This window comes from Symphalangus syndactylus, chromosome 17, assembly GCF_028878055.3.
Source record: "Symphalangus syndactylus isolate Jambi chromosome 17, NHGRI_mSymSyn1-v2.1_pri, whole genome shotgun sequence".
Taxonomy (NCBI): Eukaryota; Metazoa; Chordata; class Mammalia; order Primates; family Hylobatidae; genus Symphalangus; species Symphalangus syndactylus.
The window spans coordinates 72,145,258-72,162,292 of NC_072439.2; the positions used below are offsets into that span (position 1 = coordinate 72,145,258).

General features: G+C 42.7%; 1 protein-coding gene across 3 annotated transcripts in view; it reads right to left on the reverse strand.

Annotated features, from left to right (window-relative positions):
• The window catches only part of SLC7A14 (solute carrier family 7 member 14), a 135,863-nt gene that overhangs the window by 62,122 nt on the left and 56,706 nt on the right, over window positions 1–17,035 (reverse strand). For 2 of the 3 annotated variants that reach the window (XM_063621613.1, XM_063621616.1), the window contains exon 2: window positions 9,670–10,125. In XM_063621613.1, the coding sequence (XP_063477683.1) occupies window positions 9,670–9,973 (304 nt within the window). In that variant the 5' untranslated portion in view covers window positions 9,974–10,125. Of the gene's footprint in view, window positions 1–9,669; window positions 15,337–17,035 lie in introns of those variants that run through there. The other variant, XM_063621614.1, reaches the window with a different exon arrangement.

Sequence of the window (17,035 nt, forward strand, 5' to 3'; positions counted from 1 at the left end):
GGTTTTCAGCTAGTGTGAGGCACAGCAAAACTGCTCAAATTAAGTTTTATGATGAATCATAAAATGGGGACATTAATATCTACGTGATAGGAAGATTGAGAGAATTAAATGAGATAATATATGCACAGTGCCTGGTGCACAGTATTTGCCTAATAACAATAAAACTGATAGTAATAATATGAACTAACATTTATCATGTGCTTGCTAAATTATATCTTAGAGACTTTATAAGCATCAGGAGTGGCTGTATCATTATTATGATTTTGACATATGGCTGTGTATTGGGACATTTGAGACAGCTAGTCTTTCAGAGGGTTGAGGACTGGCATGCATTTGTTCATCTTTGCATTTCCTTCCTGTCCTCACAATATTCTGCCTCTTCCACTCCCCAGTGTTGTTAACAGCAGTTTCCAGAGGTGTTTCAGGGAACAAACAAATGCAAGTTGTGGAATAAATGACTAATCCTAGATCACGGAGGAGTTGCAAAGGACCAACCCTCCTGTTTGATCTCTCAAGGCTGTCTTCAATTTGAGGAGGGAAAATCGTTTATTGTTCTGAAAGATAAAACAAGGGAACCTGTCAGACTATCTATATAGACTGAGTCTTTAGAAATCTTTCTTTGATCATGAAACTCAAACCCAAGATGAATACCAGAATGGGGAGCCTACGTTTGATCTTTGCAAGAACCAGCCCAGGAGGAGGTTGGGAACCTGTGGAGAGACATCTGCTCAACAGGGCTCTGCGCTCTTACCTCCTCCCCAGGGATTCCATTACCATGAGCTTGCCTGATGATGGATCACGAGGTGCCAAAGATCAAATGAGGATGGCAGGAAACACAAATTATAAACCCTAATGGCAAATCATAAACTAAGAGTGCTGAGAAAAATACTGCTCAGAGTGATGACCCTTCATTGCCTTTTAGACCCAATCAATGGAAACTGATCACAATTTATTAATTCACATCTAATGAGAAAGATTTTCTGGCTACAAAGATCACAGAGATAGCTTGCTGAAATGGCAGAGCATGAGCTTTGGAATCCTCCAGTCATAGATTTGAGTTCTGGCATGGCACTAAATAGTTGTGGGATTTTCAGGAAGCTCCTTTAACCTCTGACTCTGGTTCCTCATCTGTAGAGCAGAACTAAAGTCATCCCTCCCTCCACAGGGTTGATGAGGATGGGAAGGAGGTGCTACATGAAAGCACCTTCCATGGTGTGCTACACGCAAAGATGAGTTCTAGACCCCTCGTGGTGTTCTGTGGTGGTCTTCTTCGCTAGAGTTTTCTGATTCTACTTTCACTTTCTGGCACCAGAACTGTGTTGTGAAATCTATTATTTTAATGACATTGTTTCAATAGTTTCTCTATTATATGTCTTTTCTTGGCTAGAAAGAGCCTTTCTTGCCCTCCCTCCTTGTCCCTCATCTACTCATGCCCAAATTCTCTTCATTCTAAGCTTCCTTTTGGCCTTTCAGGGACTAGGACTTCGTATCTCCTGTATGTTTTATGCAATATGTGCATAACAGCTTCCCCGCCTCCATTCTCTTTCCACTGTGTTACTAAAGTACATATCTGGTAATGTTACTGGACTTCTCAGTGCCTAGAGTATGATACCTAACCTTCCCGGCATGGCCTCCAAATCCCTCCTTTGAGAAACTTCTTTGATTAGTGAATTATCTCAATAAATTATTTGGGTTGGGGAAAGATATTCTTTGGAGAATGACCAGGATGAACTTGGAGGGTGATGAAGAAATAACTGCTTGGTAGGATATGGACAGAGTTTTAGGGCTTAAAAATGAGCAGAGCAGAAGGTGAGGTTATGGGAAAAAGGCTGCCCATCCATGGGGCTAAAAGCTGGTGCCAAGAAGAAGAGAGGGTTGGTGGATGTTCCCTAAAGGCAGAGAGAATTGGAGTGTCCTGTATTCAAGTGTGAGCTTGCTGTTTGCTGGGATTGACTGTACTATATCTCCCATCTCTGGTCCAAACTTTCCATAAAAGTCTATGGCACACACAATCTTGCATTACTGATGCTTTGTTGAGATGAGTTTGATAATGATGATAAAGAAAGGGGACAGCAGGTAGCAGGTAAAATGTAAAGTGGAAACAGAGACTCTGTAGAAGCAGAGACTTAGAGCCAGAATAGTGAAGAGGAAGGTCAGCTTCACAACTCCCTAGATTTACTGAGGGAGACCTTAGATTTTCCCATTGTAAATTGGGAATCAGAACCAATTTTATTTAAATATTGCAGAAAAAATTGACCTCAGCAAACTGGAAGGCTTCGGGGTTTTGCATGCATTAGAGATGTGGCAGTGACAGCCAGCTTTTTCTTTCCTTCCTATCAACAGAATTCTGTAATTCTGGAGTTGGCAATATACCCAATTAGAAGACTATACTTCTCAGCCTCAATGGCTGTGGCCAGATATCCAAGTTTAGGCCAATGTCAGTGGGAGAAATGGGGAAGGATTTATAAGAAAGATTCTTAAAAAGAGGACAGAAAGGGGCCAGGCGCGGTGGCTGATGCCTGTAATCCCAACACTTAGGGAGATCAAGGCGGGCAGATCACCTAAGTCAGGAGTTTGAAACCAGCCTGGCCAACATGATGAAACCCCGTCTCTACGAAAAATACAAAAATTAGCCAGGCATGGTGGTGGACGCTTGTAATCCCAGCTACTCATGAGGCTGAGGCAGGAGAATCGCTTGAACTCGGGAGGTGTAGGTTGCAGTGAGCCGAGATCGTGCCACTGCACTCCAGCCTGGGCAGCGGAGCAAAGGCTCTATCTCAAAAATGAAACAAACAAACAAACAAAAAAAAGGGGACCGAAAGGTAAGGAATCACCTGCCCCAACTTTCCATTTTTCTTCCTGCCTTCTGGAACTCAGACATACTGACTGGAGCTTCAGCAGCCATCTTTGGTCTTGAGTCATCTTGCAATGGAAGCTAAATGTCTGACTGGCATAGCAGAAAATTAAAGGGGCCTGTGTCCCCATGTCTGAGAGGCCACAACAGCAGCCTCTCTCCAGGTTTCTTGTACACAGGACAGAAATGAAATTCTCCCTTATTTTGTGTTTTGTTCTCTGCAATTGAATGTAATGTAATCTGTTAATACAGTAGCAGAATAGCAGAATGATTAAGAAGTGAGCTCTGGAGTCAGACTGCTTTCACTCCATTCCTTACGCTGTCACCTCTTAAGCAGAAGCCTTAAGCAAAGGAGCCAAACCTTTCAGAATCCCCTGTTTTCTCATCTGTAATATGCAGTAAGTGTAACACCACTTGTCATATATGGTTTTTGTGAAGATTAAGTAAAATAATGGGTTATGCACTTAGAACTCTTTTGGTACAAAGTAGGTACTCAATAAGTGGTAGTTGCCACTACGACTATTACATTGTTATGACTATTATTGCCATAGTCACTTATCAGATTTGGCATTCATCTCCATCAATGAGCAACGGGACCCAATAGCAATGGGTCCTTTGGAAATAGAGAAGAGGCAATTTCTTGCCTATTTTTGGTACTGCCCCAGGACTGATACGTGGTAGGAGCCCAATACATTTTTACTGAACCTTATCTTATTAGATTTTTGCCAAACATTTCTTATGAGTAGATGACAAAAATTGTAAGTGTTGTGTACCAGGGAAAGGACTGACGCTGTGTATGCGTACTGTTGTTGAATCCTTACCAAAAACATTTGAGAAATGGGCTTGAAGGGTTATTATAGAGAGTGTATGAGCTTAGGAGTGATTCAGACCTATATTCTGTTTGAGGAACAATTTTAATAATGTTAAAAGAGGACTGGATATAAATTTAGAAAAAAAGTTAAATCTGCCTCTCTTTCACTACTCAAATAAGAGCCTCTTGGGGCTTTGAATGGCTGGATGTCACTGGCACGATGGCTTTGCTTTGTTTCATCCATAGCCAACTACATTAGAGAACCTCTGTAAACCATCCTGCCTCCACCCTTCAGTCTCTCCAAAAGGCTGTAGGTGGGAACCACGATGAGAAAAAACCCATTTCCTCTATCTAGTTTATACAATCTGCAATATACAAAAGGGTTTTTAGGTTTGGCATGGCTATGGGGTCTGGTTGTGGCCTACTGAGCTATTGAAGAGTAGATAAGACCTTTTGGACAAAGCGCAAGCTGCTTCCTCTGATAAGTTTTCTTCCACCTGTGACAGGGCAGTGGGCAATTATAACATTGGGGTGGGACTAGTGGGAGGAGCTTGGCAAGTTGCTATAACTTCCCAGCTTGACAAATTGTAAAGAAAATAGATTGCTCTATGAGTCAGATTTGTTTCATGTTATAAGCTGGTTTGCATAGCATGGAGAATGGTGCCACAAGGCCAAAAACTCTCTTAAGATTGTGCTGTCCAAATAGTTTCCATTATGTTGGTGCAAAAGTAATTAGAATTAGAATTCCCTGGGGAACTTTAAAAAATTCCAATCCCTGGACCGATTGAATTAGAAACTCTGGAGGTGGTGCCTGGGCATCAGTATTTTTAAAAAGAAATAAACAGAAATTGAAAGACAAGCCCCAAACTGGAGAAAGTATTTGCAAAAATACATACCTAATATAGGACTTGTCTCCAGAATATATAAGGAATGCTTAAAAGTTATTAACAAGAAAATAAAGAACCCAATTACAAAATGCGCAAAAGGGCTGGGTGTGGGCTCATGCCTGTCAGCCCAGCACTTTGGGAGGCCAAGGCAGGCAGATCACGAGGTCAGGAGTTTGAGACCAGCCTGGCCAATGTGGTAAAACCCTGTCTCAACTAAAAATACAAAAATTAGCCATGTGTGATGGCATGCACCTGTAGTCCCAGCTACTCGGGAGGCTGAGGCAGAAGAATCGCTTGAACCCAGGAGGTGGAGGTTGTGGTGAACCGAGATCGTGCCATTGCACACCAGCCTGGGAGACACAGCAAGACTCCATCTCAAAAAAAAAAAAAAAAAAAAAAAAAAAAAAAAAAAAAAAGGCGGGGGGGCGCAAAAGATTTAAATAGACACTTTACCAAGGAGAACACATGGATGACAAATAAACCCATTGAAAGATGTCCAACGTCATCAGTAATTAGCGTAATGCAAATTAAAACCACATTGAAACATTGCTATATAACTTTTAAAATGGCAAAACAAACAAAAAACAAAGCAACTGTGAAAAACCACACCTAACAATTCTGAGTGCTGGCAAGGAACTGGAACTTTCACATATTCCTGTGCAAGTCAAATATAATACAGCTACTTTGGAAAAAAGCTTGGCTGTTGATTATAAAGTTGAGCATTCACTTGCCATACAAACTAACAACTTCACTCCTAAGTACTTACTTGAGAAACCACAACTTGTGTTTATATAAAAACCTACATGTAAATACTTGCAGTGAGTTTATTTACATCAACCAAAGACTGGAAACAATCCAGTTGTCCTCCAACTGGTAAAAGGATAAACAGATGGTGGTAGAGCCATACAATGGGATACTACTCAGCAAGAAAATGGAACAACCTTCTGATACACACAACAACATGAATGAATTTCAAATGCATCTTACTAAGCAAAAGAAAGCAAACTTAAAAGGTTATATACTGAATGATTCTATTTACATAATGTTCTGGAAAGGGCAAACCCATAGGGACTGAAAACAAATCAGTGGTTGCCAGGGGCTAGGAGTGGGAGGAGGGATTAACTACAAAGAGGCAGCCTGGAGAAATTATTTTGGGGGTGATGGAGCTCTTCCGCATCTTGATTGTGGTGAAGCTTACATGATTATATGTGTTTACCAAAGCTCATAGAAGTGTATATAAAAAAGGATGCATCTTATGATATGTAATTATAACTCAATAAAACTGAACTCCAAAATCCATTTTTCATTATTACGGAAAAAAAATTCCCAAGTGATTTAAACCCATAGCCAGGGTTGAGAGCTGTTGACATTATCTCTCAATCTATCTATCAACAGATTTGAATGTGGGTTCTGTCATTTAAACTTCGGTTTACATATTTTCCACGTATGTGAAATTGGAGATAATAAGACCTACTTTAAAGAGATAAAGAGTTTTAAGGGTTACACTCTCTGGAAAGCACCTAATTTAGGGTTTGGCACAAAATAATAATAACCACTTATTTAGTGCTATGTGCTCGGCAATGTACCAGGCAATTAATATGCATCTCCTTTAGTCTTGACAACAATCCTTTGAAGTAGGTATTATTATTTTTAAAGTGGAGAAACTGATGTTCAGAGAAATTATGGAACTTACTCAAGGTCTCACAGCTAGTCAGTGGCTGAACCAGGCTTCAAGTCTAAACTGAATGTTATTGATTGCTATACTACTTCTGAAATCTTTATTTCAAACATCCCACTCTTTATCATTTCCATCACTTCCTAGCTTTCTATCTCACTTTCCCAGTATTTTTATTGCAATGATATCTTGACCTGATTGACAATTCCAATTTCTACCAATTCTACCACTTTTCATGAGTCATCGTCACTCTTGTGTTTTCACTTCCCTTCTTATTCAGCCTAGATTATGTGATTCAGCACAGTTTAGTCTTCCTTTGAAAATACTCTTAACCCCATTACTTTTTTCTCCCTCTGCTTGGAAAAAGTTAAATCTAAGTTAATCTCAACTTTCTCTTTACTTCATTCTTGCAACTAAGCAGCAATTATTGCTGGAGATAAATGCGCAGTTGTGGAGACTGGACTCACCCTCAGATGAGCCAGGTTTTAATTAAGACCAGAAGGAGAAAAGGACCATGTATTTAAAAGGATGAAGATATAGGGGAGTTTGATTATTGTTGTATGGAGAAGCAGTGGGAAGTTTTGCCAAAGGTGAAGCGATATGGGGATGATGATGTGAAAGTGGAAAGAAGACACTGGAGCAGCACTTTCTTTAGTTTAGTGACCAACAATCATAAGAGTGAGAGGCCTGCTTGAAGAAACCTGCTATAAATATGCTAACATTGGCATAAGTTATGATATTTTGGTCCTGGCCTGACTAGGGGCTCTGGGGGGATTCCAAATGGCCTCAGTGGCTAGATAAGTCAGTCATACAGTATAGAGAAGTGTTATGGATGGGGCTATATGTGGAGAGGAGGAATCCTGTTTTGGGGAGAGGTAGGGTTTTTTCTTCTTGTGCTTGGTGCTGTGGTGAAGGCCTCAATTACTGGGCAGGACCAGGGTCCTTAGTGGAGGTGGGCTAGTGATGTGCTGGTAAAGGTTTAACAGCTGACTCGCTGAACAACAGTAACACAACAAACACATAGTCCCTCCATAGCTGATTCCAAGTTAACAGCATGACATCATTGAATGTAAAGCTGGAAAGAGGTATGCACAATCAGTACTCTTGGCAGCTGGTGTGAGCTGGCTCCAGCATAACACAGGCTGGGCCAATCTCAGGCTCTCCATGTGAGCAGTGGAAAAGTCTAGATTATATACTGCCCATGAGCACTGTGATGGGGGTAGGTGGCAGGCTCTGGTTTCCAGATGTAATGTATCCTGTGAAGAATAAGACACAGGTACTTCATTCACAAAAATCACTGTGGTCTGAGAGACTGGGTCAAAATAGGATGAGATCTATTGAAAACTGTGTAGTCTTCATTAATCTGATGCACTGTCCCTGTGCCTTCTGTGGAACCCTCTGGGTATATGGCTGCCTTTTGTCCTACTGTCAACATTCTGTTTCACATGATAACATGTTTAGATCTGGAAACTCATGGTGAGTCAATTTCTCTGTCAAAAAAGTTTGGAGGTAATTGCTATCACATTAATAGAATTGCAAGTATTCCCAAAATTCTTGCATGTGAATAATTTATTTTCATCAGTAAGAGAGAAAACCCCTCAATTCTGAAGAAACCTCAACTATTAGGGTATTCATGCTTATCAGGGGATGACTTCAGGAGAAGGGGATAAATGGTAAAACCAACAGGAAAGAGAAGACATGACAGGAGGTTAATAAACTCAGCTTATTTTCCTTATCAAATTAAAGAGACGTTAAATACAAACCAGTACGCTTTCTGGTTGCATGCTTGTAGTCTGTCTTTGTGTCCTACGTGAGCACTATTTATTCTACATGTATGATATTAATGTAATGCTTTTCTTATGATGGCACGCATTGGTACACAGAATTCCCAATATAAGTTAGAATTCCCACTTCTCCTGAAATATTTGAAGAGACCAAGACATTCACTGTCAGTACATGGGTTGGCCCACATGATCTGCCACCCTAAAACCCAGAAAAGGCTCATGCTTTTGCAAAAAGCCGGAGGTTTTCCTTTCTCAAGTTGTCCATTGGCCTACTCCAGCAATTCTGGGAAGATATTGTAGAATGCTACTCAAGAGAAAAGGAAGGAAGAGGACAAGGCAACAGGAAAGCCATTTTTACAAAGTATTGGCATGTGAGTCCTGGCACTTTATTTTAAAAAATGAGTTTTATGATTCTTTCTCAAGGGGAGACAAGGAGCTGCTAGTGGACCTGTCTCTGTGGACTATAAATCTGTGGAGGTGTTTGTGGCAGATGGCGCACTGTGATTCTCACAAGGGCTTTAAATCTCCTGGCCTGGCTTCCTTCTCCTTGGGGGCTCGATGCCAGTTTGAGTTTATCAAATCCCAATCATATCAGATTTACTGACTTGTCATTTTGCTGCTCCGCCTATCTTTATTATTTATATCTTGGCCGTATCCTTCCCCTCTCCCTCAAGAGGACTGACCTATCTTCCGGTGTAAAGGAGAGTTAAAATAAAAACAGACCCATTAGAACATGACAGGGAATGAGAAGCTGGGAGATGTGTGAGAACCAGAATAATTCTCTGTATTGAAAAAATAGGCCGGGAGCAGAGGCTCACGCCTATAATCCCAGCACTTTCGCAGACCAAGACGGGCGGATCACCTCAGGCTCCTGAAGTGCGGGGTCGGGAGTACGACAGCAGCCTGGCCAACATTGTGAAACCCTGTCTCTACTACAAGTACAAAAATTAGCCAGGCGTGGTGGTACGCACCTTTAATCACAGCTACTGAGGAGGCTGAGGCAGAAGAATCGCTTGAACCCGGGTGGTGGAGGTTGCAGTGAGCCGAGATCGAGCTATTGCACTCCAGTCTGGGCGACTGAGCAAGACTCTGTTTAAAAAAAAAAAAAAAAAAAACCCCAGAAAACAAAAAACAACAACAAAAAAGAAGGCCAGGCGCGGTGGCTCATGCCTGTAATTCCAGCACTTTGGGAGGCCGAGGCAGGTGGATTAGTCGAGGTCAGGAGTTTGAGACCAGCCTGGCCAAAATGGTGAAACCCCGTCTCTACTAAAAATACAAAAATTAGCCGGGCGTGGTGGCCGGCGCCTATAATCCCAGCTAGTCAGAAGGCTGAAGCAGGAGAATTGCTTGAACCCAGGAGGTGGAGGTTGCAGTGAGCTGAGATCATGCCACTGCACTCCAGTCTGGGCAACAGAGCAAGACTCCATCTCAAAAAAAAAAAAGAAAGAAAAAGAAAAGAAAAGAAAAAAGGAAGCTACTATAATTAAGTCAAAACCTGGCCCTAACTTCCCTAGCAGTCAAGGCAAAAAAGAGTATGATGATCCACTTTTCTGCCACTTCATACATCTCACCACTAAATACTCTGGACAAGGGGGATGAACAGTGACTAGGCTGGTAAGCACACTTTCCACAGTACTTCCCTGCATGGAGACACTTACCTGATAATATGGATGCGACGGCTGCAATGATGAAGGACACAATGACACCGGGTCCTGCCATTTCCTTGGCCACCAGGCCAGAGACCACATACATGCCAGTGCCCACACAGCTGCCAACGCCAAGAGAGATGAGGTCCACTGTGGTGAGTACCTGGGCTAGCTTAGTTCCATGTGCTGTGGTGGCCCCAGTTCCCTCTAGCATGGACTCCACTGGTTTGGTGCGTAGGATCCTGGAGTGCATTGCATACCAGGCAGCCCCCCACTGCACCCGCCGGGGGTCCAGTGAGGTGAAGAAGCCACTCATCTTGAGCGATAGGGGATGCAGTGAAGGTCAGCCGATGGAAGGGGGCTACAAAGCCTTAGCGGATGGTTCTGGAACTCATCTAGTGAACAGGGATCTCCCTTTTAGGAAAGGTCCAGAGGGACCCAGTGCAGCCTTCTCCTGGGCATGAATGTCTGCAGGAAAAACACAAGAGAGCAGAAGATGAGACCGAGTGAGAAACAAACCTTGACTTGGAGGGATGGTTGGAGGTTAATGTCCTGAACTGGTAGAACTGGTCTACCTGTGTGCTCATAACATGGAAGGGTTCCACTCTCCTTGCTCTTCTCTCCAGTTCTAAAGGACTGTCAGCACGTACATTGTGTTGCACAGTCATCCTGATGAGGATGGTCTGAGTTAGAGCTCTGCCACTTACCCGCTTTGTGGTCTTGGGTAAGCCATGTCTGTGTTTCAGTCTCAACTGTCCAATGGGACAATAAAGTCTCTCTCCTAGTGTTGATGTCAAGATTAGATGAGTGACGTCCAGAAGGAGCTTAAGAAAATACCTGGCGTATGGAAAGTGCTCATCCATCTCAACTCTAACTACCTCTTACTTTGCCAACACTTGGTCTGTGATTCTTGGGCATATTTCAAGGGGACACGATATCTACATTTTTTTTTAACATAAAAATGTAAAATTAGATCCATGAGTCTCAAGAGGGGCCATGCCACCCCATGGGTTATTTTGACACTTGGCTTCCAAATGAAATAAAAAATGTTTTGGGAATTTTTTTTTACTCTCAAACATTGGAATGGTGGGGAGTACTCCTGGCATCTGGGGGGACCCTGAGATGTGAGATGTGTAGGATGTTGTCACACAACTTTTAGATATTTTGCTTGACATTCCTGTAGATAAAAATCCTGGTTATGATGATCTGAGCCTGGCAACTCACTCTCTTTTACATATAAACTCATAGGATATTTTGGATAGCCTTAATATACAAGTAAATTGAATTTTCCAGGAATACCACTATAGAATAAATCAAAGGAAGATTATAATGTATTTAGTTTGGAACTTAAGAGGAGTTGTTTGCCCTTTCAGAAAACAAAGGACCCCATGGGAATGCCACCCGCGGTATTGCATTTCTCATGCCGCACCCTGGAACAGCCTGCCATCTGGAACTGGCACATTTGTGGTCATTTTTCACATAGTGCAAGCATCTGACACCGTCATTTGGATATGCCTGGGTATTTACACACTAAAATATGTTGTATATAGGTAGATGATCAATAATTTCACTTCAGGATACTAAAAGGAGGTATGACAAAGTATTTATTATAAAAAGGGGTGTTGGAGCTGATAGAGTTGAGAACTACAGTGTTAGGTAATTTCTAAAGTTTAGTAACTTAGGAACTGCAAATATATGAAGCTACTTTCTTTGGAAGCCAGAAGCTGGAGAACATTTATAAAAACTGCATAAAATTTATAAGACTCATAAATGTATAGAATTTTTGAAGTATAGCCAGACGTTGATTCCAAATACTGTACTGACAAGCTCAGGACATTTATATAATCAGTAAGTACCTGCCTACCTCATCTACTCATAGTATTAATGAATACTAAGCACTTAATGTAGCACTTGTCTGCTTTGAAAGGCTTTTCAAACACTAATTAGAAGAATCAGGTGAAATGTGGCTGTTTGGTTCACAGGTTTGGGTGACAGCCTTTCTGATTTAATTTTTTCCTAGCTTTGACAGTGTTGCTTCGTGCTGTGTTTTTATTCTTGACAACACCTTAGTTATCACTATAGTTGGATGACATGCCAGAGATATTTAACAGGCTAGAGTGTCTGCATTCCTCCCTTCCACGTCCCCTTCCTCCTGTCCTCTTTCTTCTTCTAAAGATTTTTGTATTGGCAAGAAAATATACCATATGCTTACTGGGAAGGCCGCTAGAACAACTGCTTTGGTTGAGGTCTTGTGGGGACATGAATCCACGTATCTATTTATTTCCACCCAGCCAGCATATAAGGAACACCTGTTATGTGCCAAGCATGGCGTGAGGCTTGTAGATGTGAAGACATAGTCCCTGCTCCCATGGAGCTTGCAGCCTGGGATGAGAGATAGTGGACACCCAAATCATACTGCAAGTGAGAGGGTTTACTTTTGTTTTTCCCTGAAAAGCTTGGCTTTTATTATTTCTCTTTTTACACAAACATCGCATATCTATTGCAGAAAAGTCAGACAATATAAACAATAGAAAGCCACATGAGTAAATAAAATACCACCCAGCTAGCTACAACTTGATTTATATTCTTTCAGACCCTTTTCTATGTAACTACACACCTATTTGAATGGACATATATATATGTGTATGTATGTTTTATAAATGTTATATCATTTATTCTGATTTGAAACTTTCTTGTTTTGCTTAACAATATGTTAGAATGTTTTCCCATATCAACAGTTATAGAAACATCATTTTTAATAACTGAGTAGTAGCTTCACTATTTTGGCTTCAGTGTTTTTATTCAGAAAATTGGCCTGTTGCTTTAGTTTTAATTCATCCATTCAAGAAACTATACAAAGCATCTTCTTTGTGTCAGCCCAGCCTTATGTAGCAGTTGCTGTGGCAAATGAGACATTCAAGGTCCTGCTGTCATGGTGCTGATGTTTGGGGAGGAGGCAATACACAGGCTGACAAATAAAATCAGTCAGTTTCAGAGAGGGATACAGACTGTGTTATGGGCTGAATCATGGCCCCCCAGATTAGAATGTTGGAGTCCTAGCCACCACACCTCAGAATGTGACCTTATATGGAAATAATATCATTATAGATATAATTAGTTGGGGGGAGGTGGTACAAAAGTAGAGTGGGCTCTTAGTCCATATGACTGATGTTCTTATAAAAAGGGGAAATTTGTAAACAAAGTCACACACACAGGGAGAACAGACATGGGGGTGATGCCTCTACAAGCAAAGGGATGCCTCAGATTACCACGAAACCACCAGAAGCTAGAAAAGAGGCAGGGAACAGATTCTTCCTCATAGCCCTAAGAAGCCAACCCTGCTGACACCTTAGTCTTGGATTTCTAGACTCCAGAATGCTGAGACAATACATTTCTATTGCTTAAGCCACCTGGTCCATGGTATTAGGTTGGCACAAAAGTAATTGCAGGAAAGCACAAATTGCAAAAACCGCAATTACTTTTGCACCAACACAATGCTTTGTTATGGCAGCCCTAGCAAACTAGTACAGGCTTAGAGGAAATAAAGTGGGGGTGATAAAGGGGTGGGAAGGTCTCTGTGGACATGGCATTGGCTCCTGAGTGATGCAAAGAAGCCAGTTGTACCCGACGTCAGGGAAATTCTCCTCACATTGTGGTTCAAGAGGATAGAGTGGGTGTTGCATCTGCTGGGATCTAAGTGAGACTGGTATGGGGTAAGGAGGAGGATTTGAGTGTCGTGTCGACTAATTAAATCCTCACAACATATCTGCCTTACAGATGAGGCAAAGTAGGCCGGGAGAGGGGCAGTCACTTACCCAAAGTCACCCGAGCCAGAGCTTGGCCCTGGGCTCCGTGGGGCTCTCTTGCTTGAGATGCACAGAAGTCAGACTGCCAAGGGGCTGGTCAGCCAAGATAAAAGGGGTGTGATTGTGATATTCAGTGCAGTGAGAAGCCCTTGGAGGCTTTTATTCAGGTGAGCAATATGAGATGACTTACTTTTCTAAAAGCTCATTGTAGCTGCGGCAGAATCTTGGGCCCTGGGATCCTTTAAAGTAGCCCGGGATGGATGTAAAAAGGTGTGGACCTGCGGGAGGGGGGAGGCCGACAAGTAAGCAGAGATCTACAAGCCAGTGGGACTCTGCAGCCAGGGCAGTGCCTGCACACAGGACACTATGCAGGAAGGAGAAAAATTGTCAGCCAGCTCCAGGAGAACCTCACAAGCTGTGTGCTGCTGGAATCGAGGAGAGAGGCCCTGAGGCAGGTTGTGGCTGTGGTAAATACAGGTGGGCTTCATGCCCGCTTTTTGAGGGGTGGTGAATGGGTTTCCCGTCTTGAGACCCCTTGGCAGTGGCTCTCCATCTTGGATGCACATTGGAAATACCCAAGGATCTTTCAGAAACGCTGGTGCCTGTGCCCCATCCCAAAAATTCAAATGTAATTTGCCTGAAGTATGGCTTATATACAGGGGTTCTTTAAATGCCCCAGCTTATGCTAGCACAGCAGAATTGAGGTTCCCTACCCCATGCCAGGCACAATGACAAGTGCTCCATGTGGAAAACCAGATATTGCTGTTTTCCACAGGAGGCCACTAGTCTGACAGGTACTTCCGGGTTCCTTCCCTGGGCCGGTCATGGGGCCTCTTAACAGCTCTCCTCAGTGGCGATGACTATGGAGGCGGCACTGTCTGGAGATATCTCCCGGCCTACTTGTCCTGTTCAGCCTTCATCAGAAACTGTCACAAGGACACCGAGAAACAAACCAGTCTGTTTATGCAAGTGATGGCTTCTATTTGCACTTCGTATTCCTGATGATTAGAAACCGTATTGAAAATGTGGAGAATCAACCAAAAGCAAAGGTTGAGGGTGGCAAGAATGCCCCCTGGTCCTATTCTCTTCACGCAATTCCCCTGAGTGCTTGCTTTATCGATGCAAACAGGGAGTTGGGACCGTTTCCTTTCTTGGTAGGAAATTTACTGGAGAGAACAAAATGTACAAAAGAAAACATGCTTCTAGGTGACTATTGGCAATATCCATATTCATTACCCCCAGATTATGTTAATCACAGATAGTTTTGGAAGCTCACTGCTGTTGTCTTTCCAAGATGAGCAATAAATGTGTGTTGTGCTTTCTCTAGCACTTTAATTCAGGTTTCTCAAAATACTTCACAGCTATAACTAAGGAAGGCTTACAGGGCCTCTGGGAGAAGAGAGTCATCATTGTGGTGCTTGCTGGCATGCTCAAGGGTTCAGTGGGCTCCAAGGATAATGACGATAAAAGCAGGTTTGTTTCAGGATGCAAATAATTACAGTTTAGTAGTTCACTGAATGAGTAGGATTATCGAATTAGGCTAGAGACTGCCTTTGGAGGTGAGGAGAGGAAGGAAACGAAGGCTAACAAAACAGTAAACAGCCAATAATCATTCCTGCCTGATTTTGCAAATATGCTAAGGGACTACAAAAATCCCTCATGACACACTCGACGAGTAGTTGTCCAGCTTTTTCTGGAACATCTGGGCAGCAGGGAACATTGGCTGATAGAAGCAGCCCTTTCACGTGGTGGGACAGTTAGGATTGCTACAAAATTCTTTTAATAAATGTTCCCAGGAAAAATGAGTCTGCAGTTAGAGTAAATGTTGCCTGGTTTTCTGAGCCCCACCTGGTGACTGTGGGATCTGAGGACCCCTCTGAGATCTCTGCCCACTCCCGTATCCAGGTCTTGGCTAACCCTCTCACCACCTCCCTGCTTTTCTTCCTCTGGGCTGAGCTCCTGGCTCTGGGTTAAGAACACAATTCAGGAAACAGGTTCCCTGCATGCAAATTCTGGCTCTGCCTTTGCTAACTAAGTTACCTTGGGCGAACCTCACTATGCGTCAGTTTTGCCATCTGTAAAATGGGATCACAGTGGTACCTAGCTCACAGGGTTGTGGTGAGGAGTGGAAGAGCTAATACTTGTGGAGCTTTTAGTACCGTGCCTGGCATATAGTGCATGCTGTGGGAGCGTTAGCTAGCATCACCCTGCTGTGGCCCTGACCAGGTGTAGGTGTTTATTGTTGTTGTTTTTCCCTGCTGCTGACACCCTTCCCACCACCTTCACCTTCCTAGGCAGCTCTCAGAGGGCCCTTGGCCTGATGGCAAGTCCTTAATCAGGGCTTTTTTCTGTTGAACCTCCCCTGGGTTTCTCCTGGCTGCAGACGGTACACCCTGGTACTTCCACGCCAAGGGATTCTTATTTACCTTTCTCAAACTTGTGGAGAACGGCTTTCCTCTTTCCCTTTATCTAAAGGGGACCTTCAGCAGATTTGCTTAGGCCTTTGGATGTTATGCCTCCTCTCATTCCTCTATACTTTTGACTTTTTTCCCCGAGATGCACACATACCTTTGGGATGGCTAGACCGTGGTAGGTTCACCTTCAGTTTCCACCCTATCCCTGAAAATATGATCCCCTTCTGACTTTTATGCCTGTGGCTTACTCTGGCTCACTCAGCTAGCATAAGCTTTGATGGTGGATCCTCTCCTGAAGCCCTTGCTTCTGTTGCTCCTCTACTCCTTCGAAGCTCACCAGATATGGCTTTATGTTTGCACCACAACTGGGGATGTGCTTGCATGTCAGCCGCTCTGACTTTATACTGCGTGGCCAGGTACAGGCCAGATGTGTCTTAATCCCAGGATCTGCTCAGCTCTGCCAGAACATCCTAGTAAACTGAAATGAGATGTGTGTCCCAGTAACTCTCTTCTGTTGTCTGCAGTTTTGCTCTCTGTATCTACACAGATTAGAGTTAATCTGCTTATGGGATAAGTCTTCAAGTTTTTGATAGCAACTAACATATATCTTGGAGTCTTATCTTTCCTAGACTAAACATCTTCCATTTCTTCTGTGATCAACAGTGCCTCACATGTTATAGCTTCTAGATCAACCACATTCTGATTTGTACTTCTTGAACAGGCAGCACCTTATCATGGTTGACAGTTTTGGACCATGACAGAGTGGTAAGGGAGATGTTTTTGATCCATGTGGCCCTGTGTGTGTGTGTGTGTGTGTGTAGTGTGTGTGTGTGCGTGCACACACACGTGCACAAGCACGTGCCTCTTAAATCATGCAATGTTGGTGCCTGACAAATTCACTCAGATGTATGATTGGCTTTAAAACCAGGGTTCCTAATTTTCAGATTGCTAATTTTTTCAGTTGTATCTTTGCTAAGTGTTTGATCAAATCCACTTCAAATATTTTTTGATCACCTACCATATTATTTAATGATGTGCTAGCTTGTTTATATTGTATGTGGAGTCTCAGACACAGCCAACTTCGTTTTACTTGGAATATCTTTAAATGGGAGTATGAATCTATAAGGACTGCATATTTTAGCTATGCAAATAAGATTG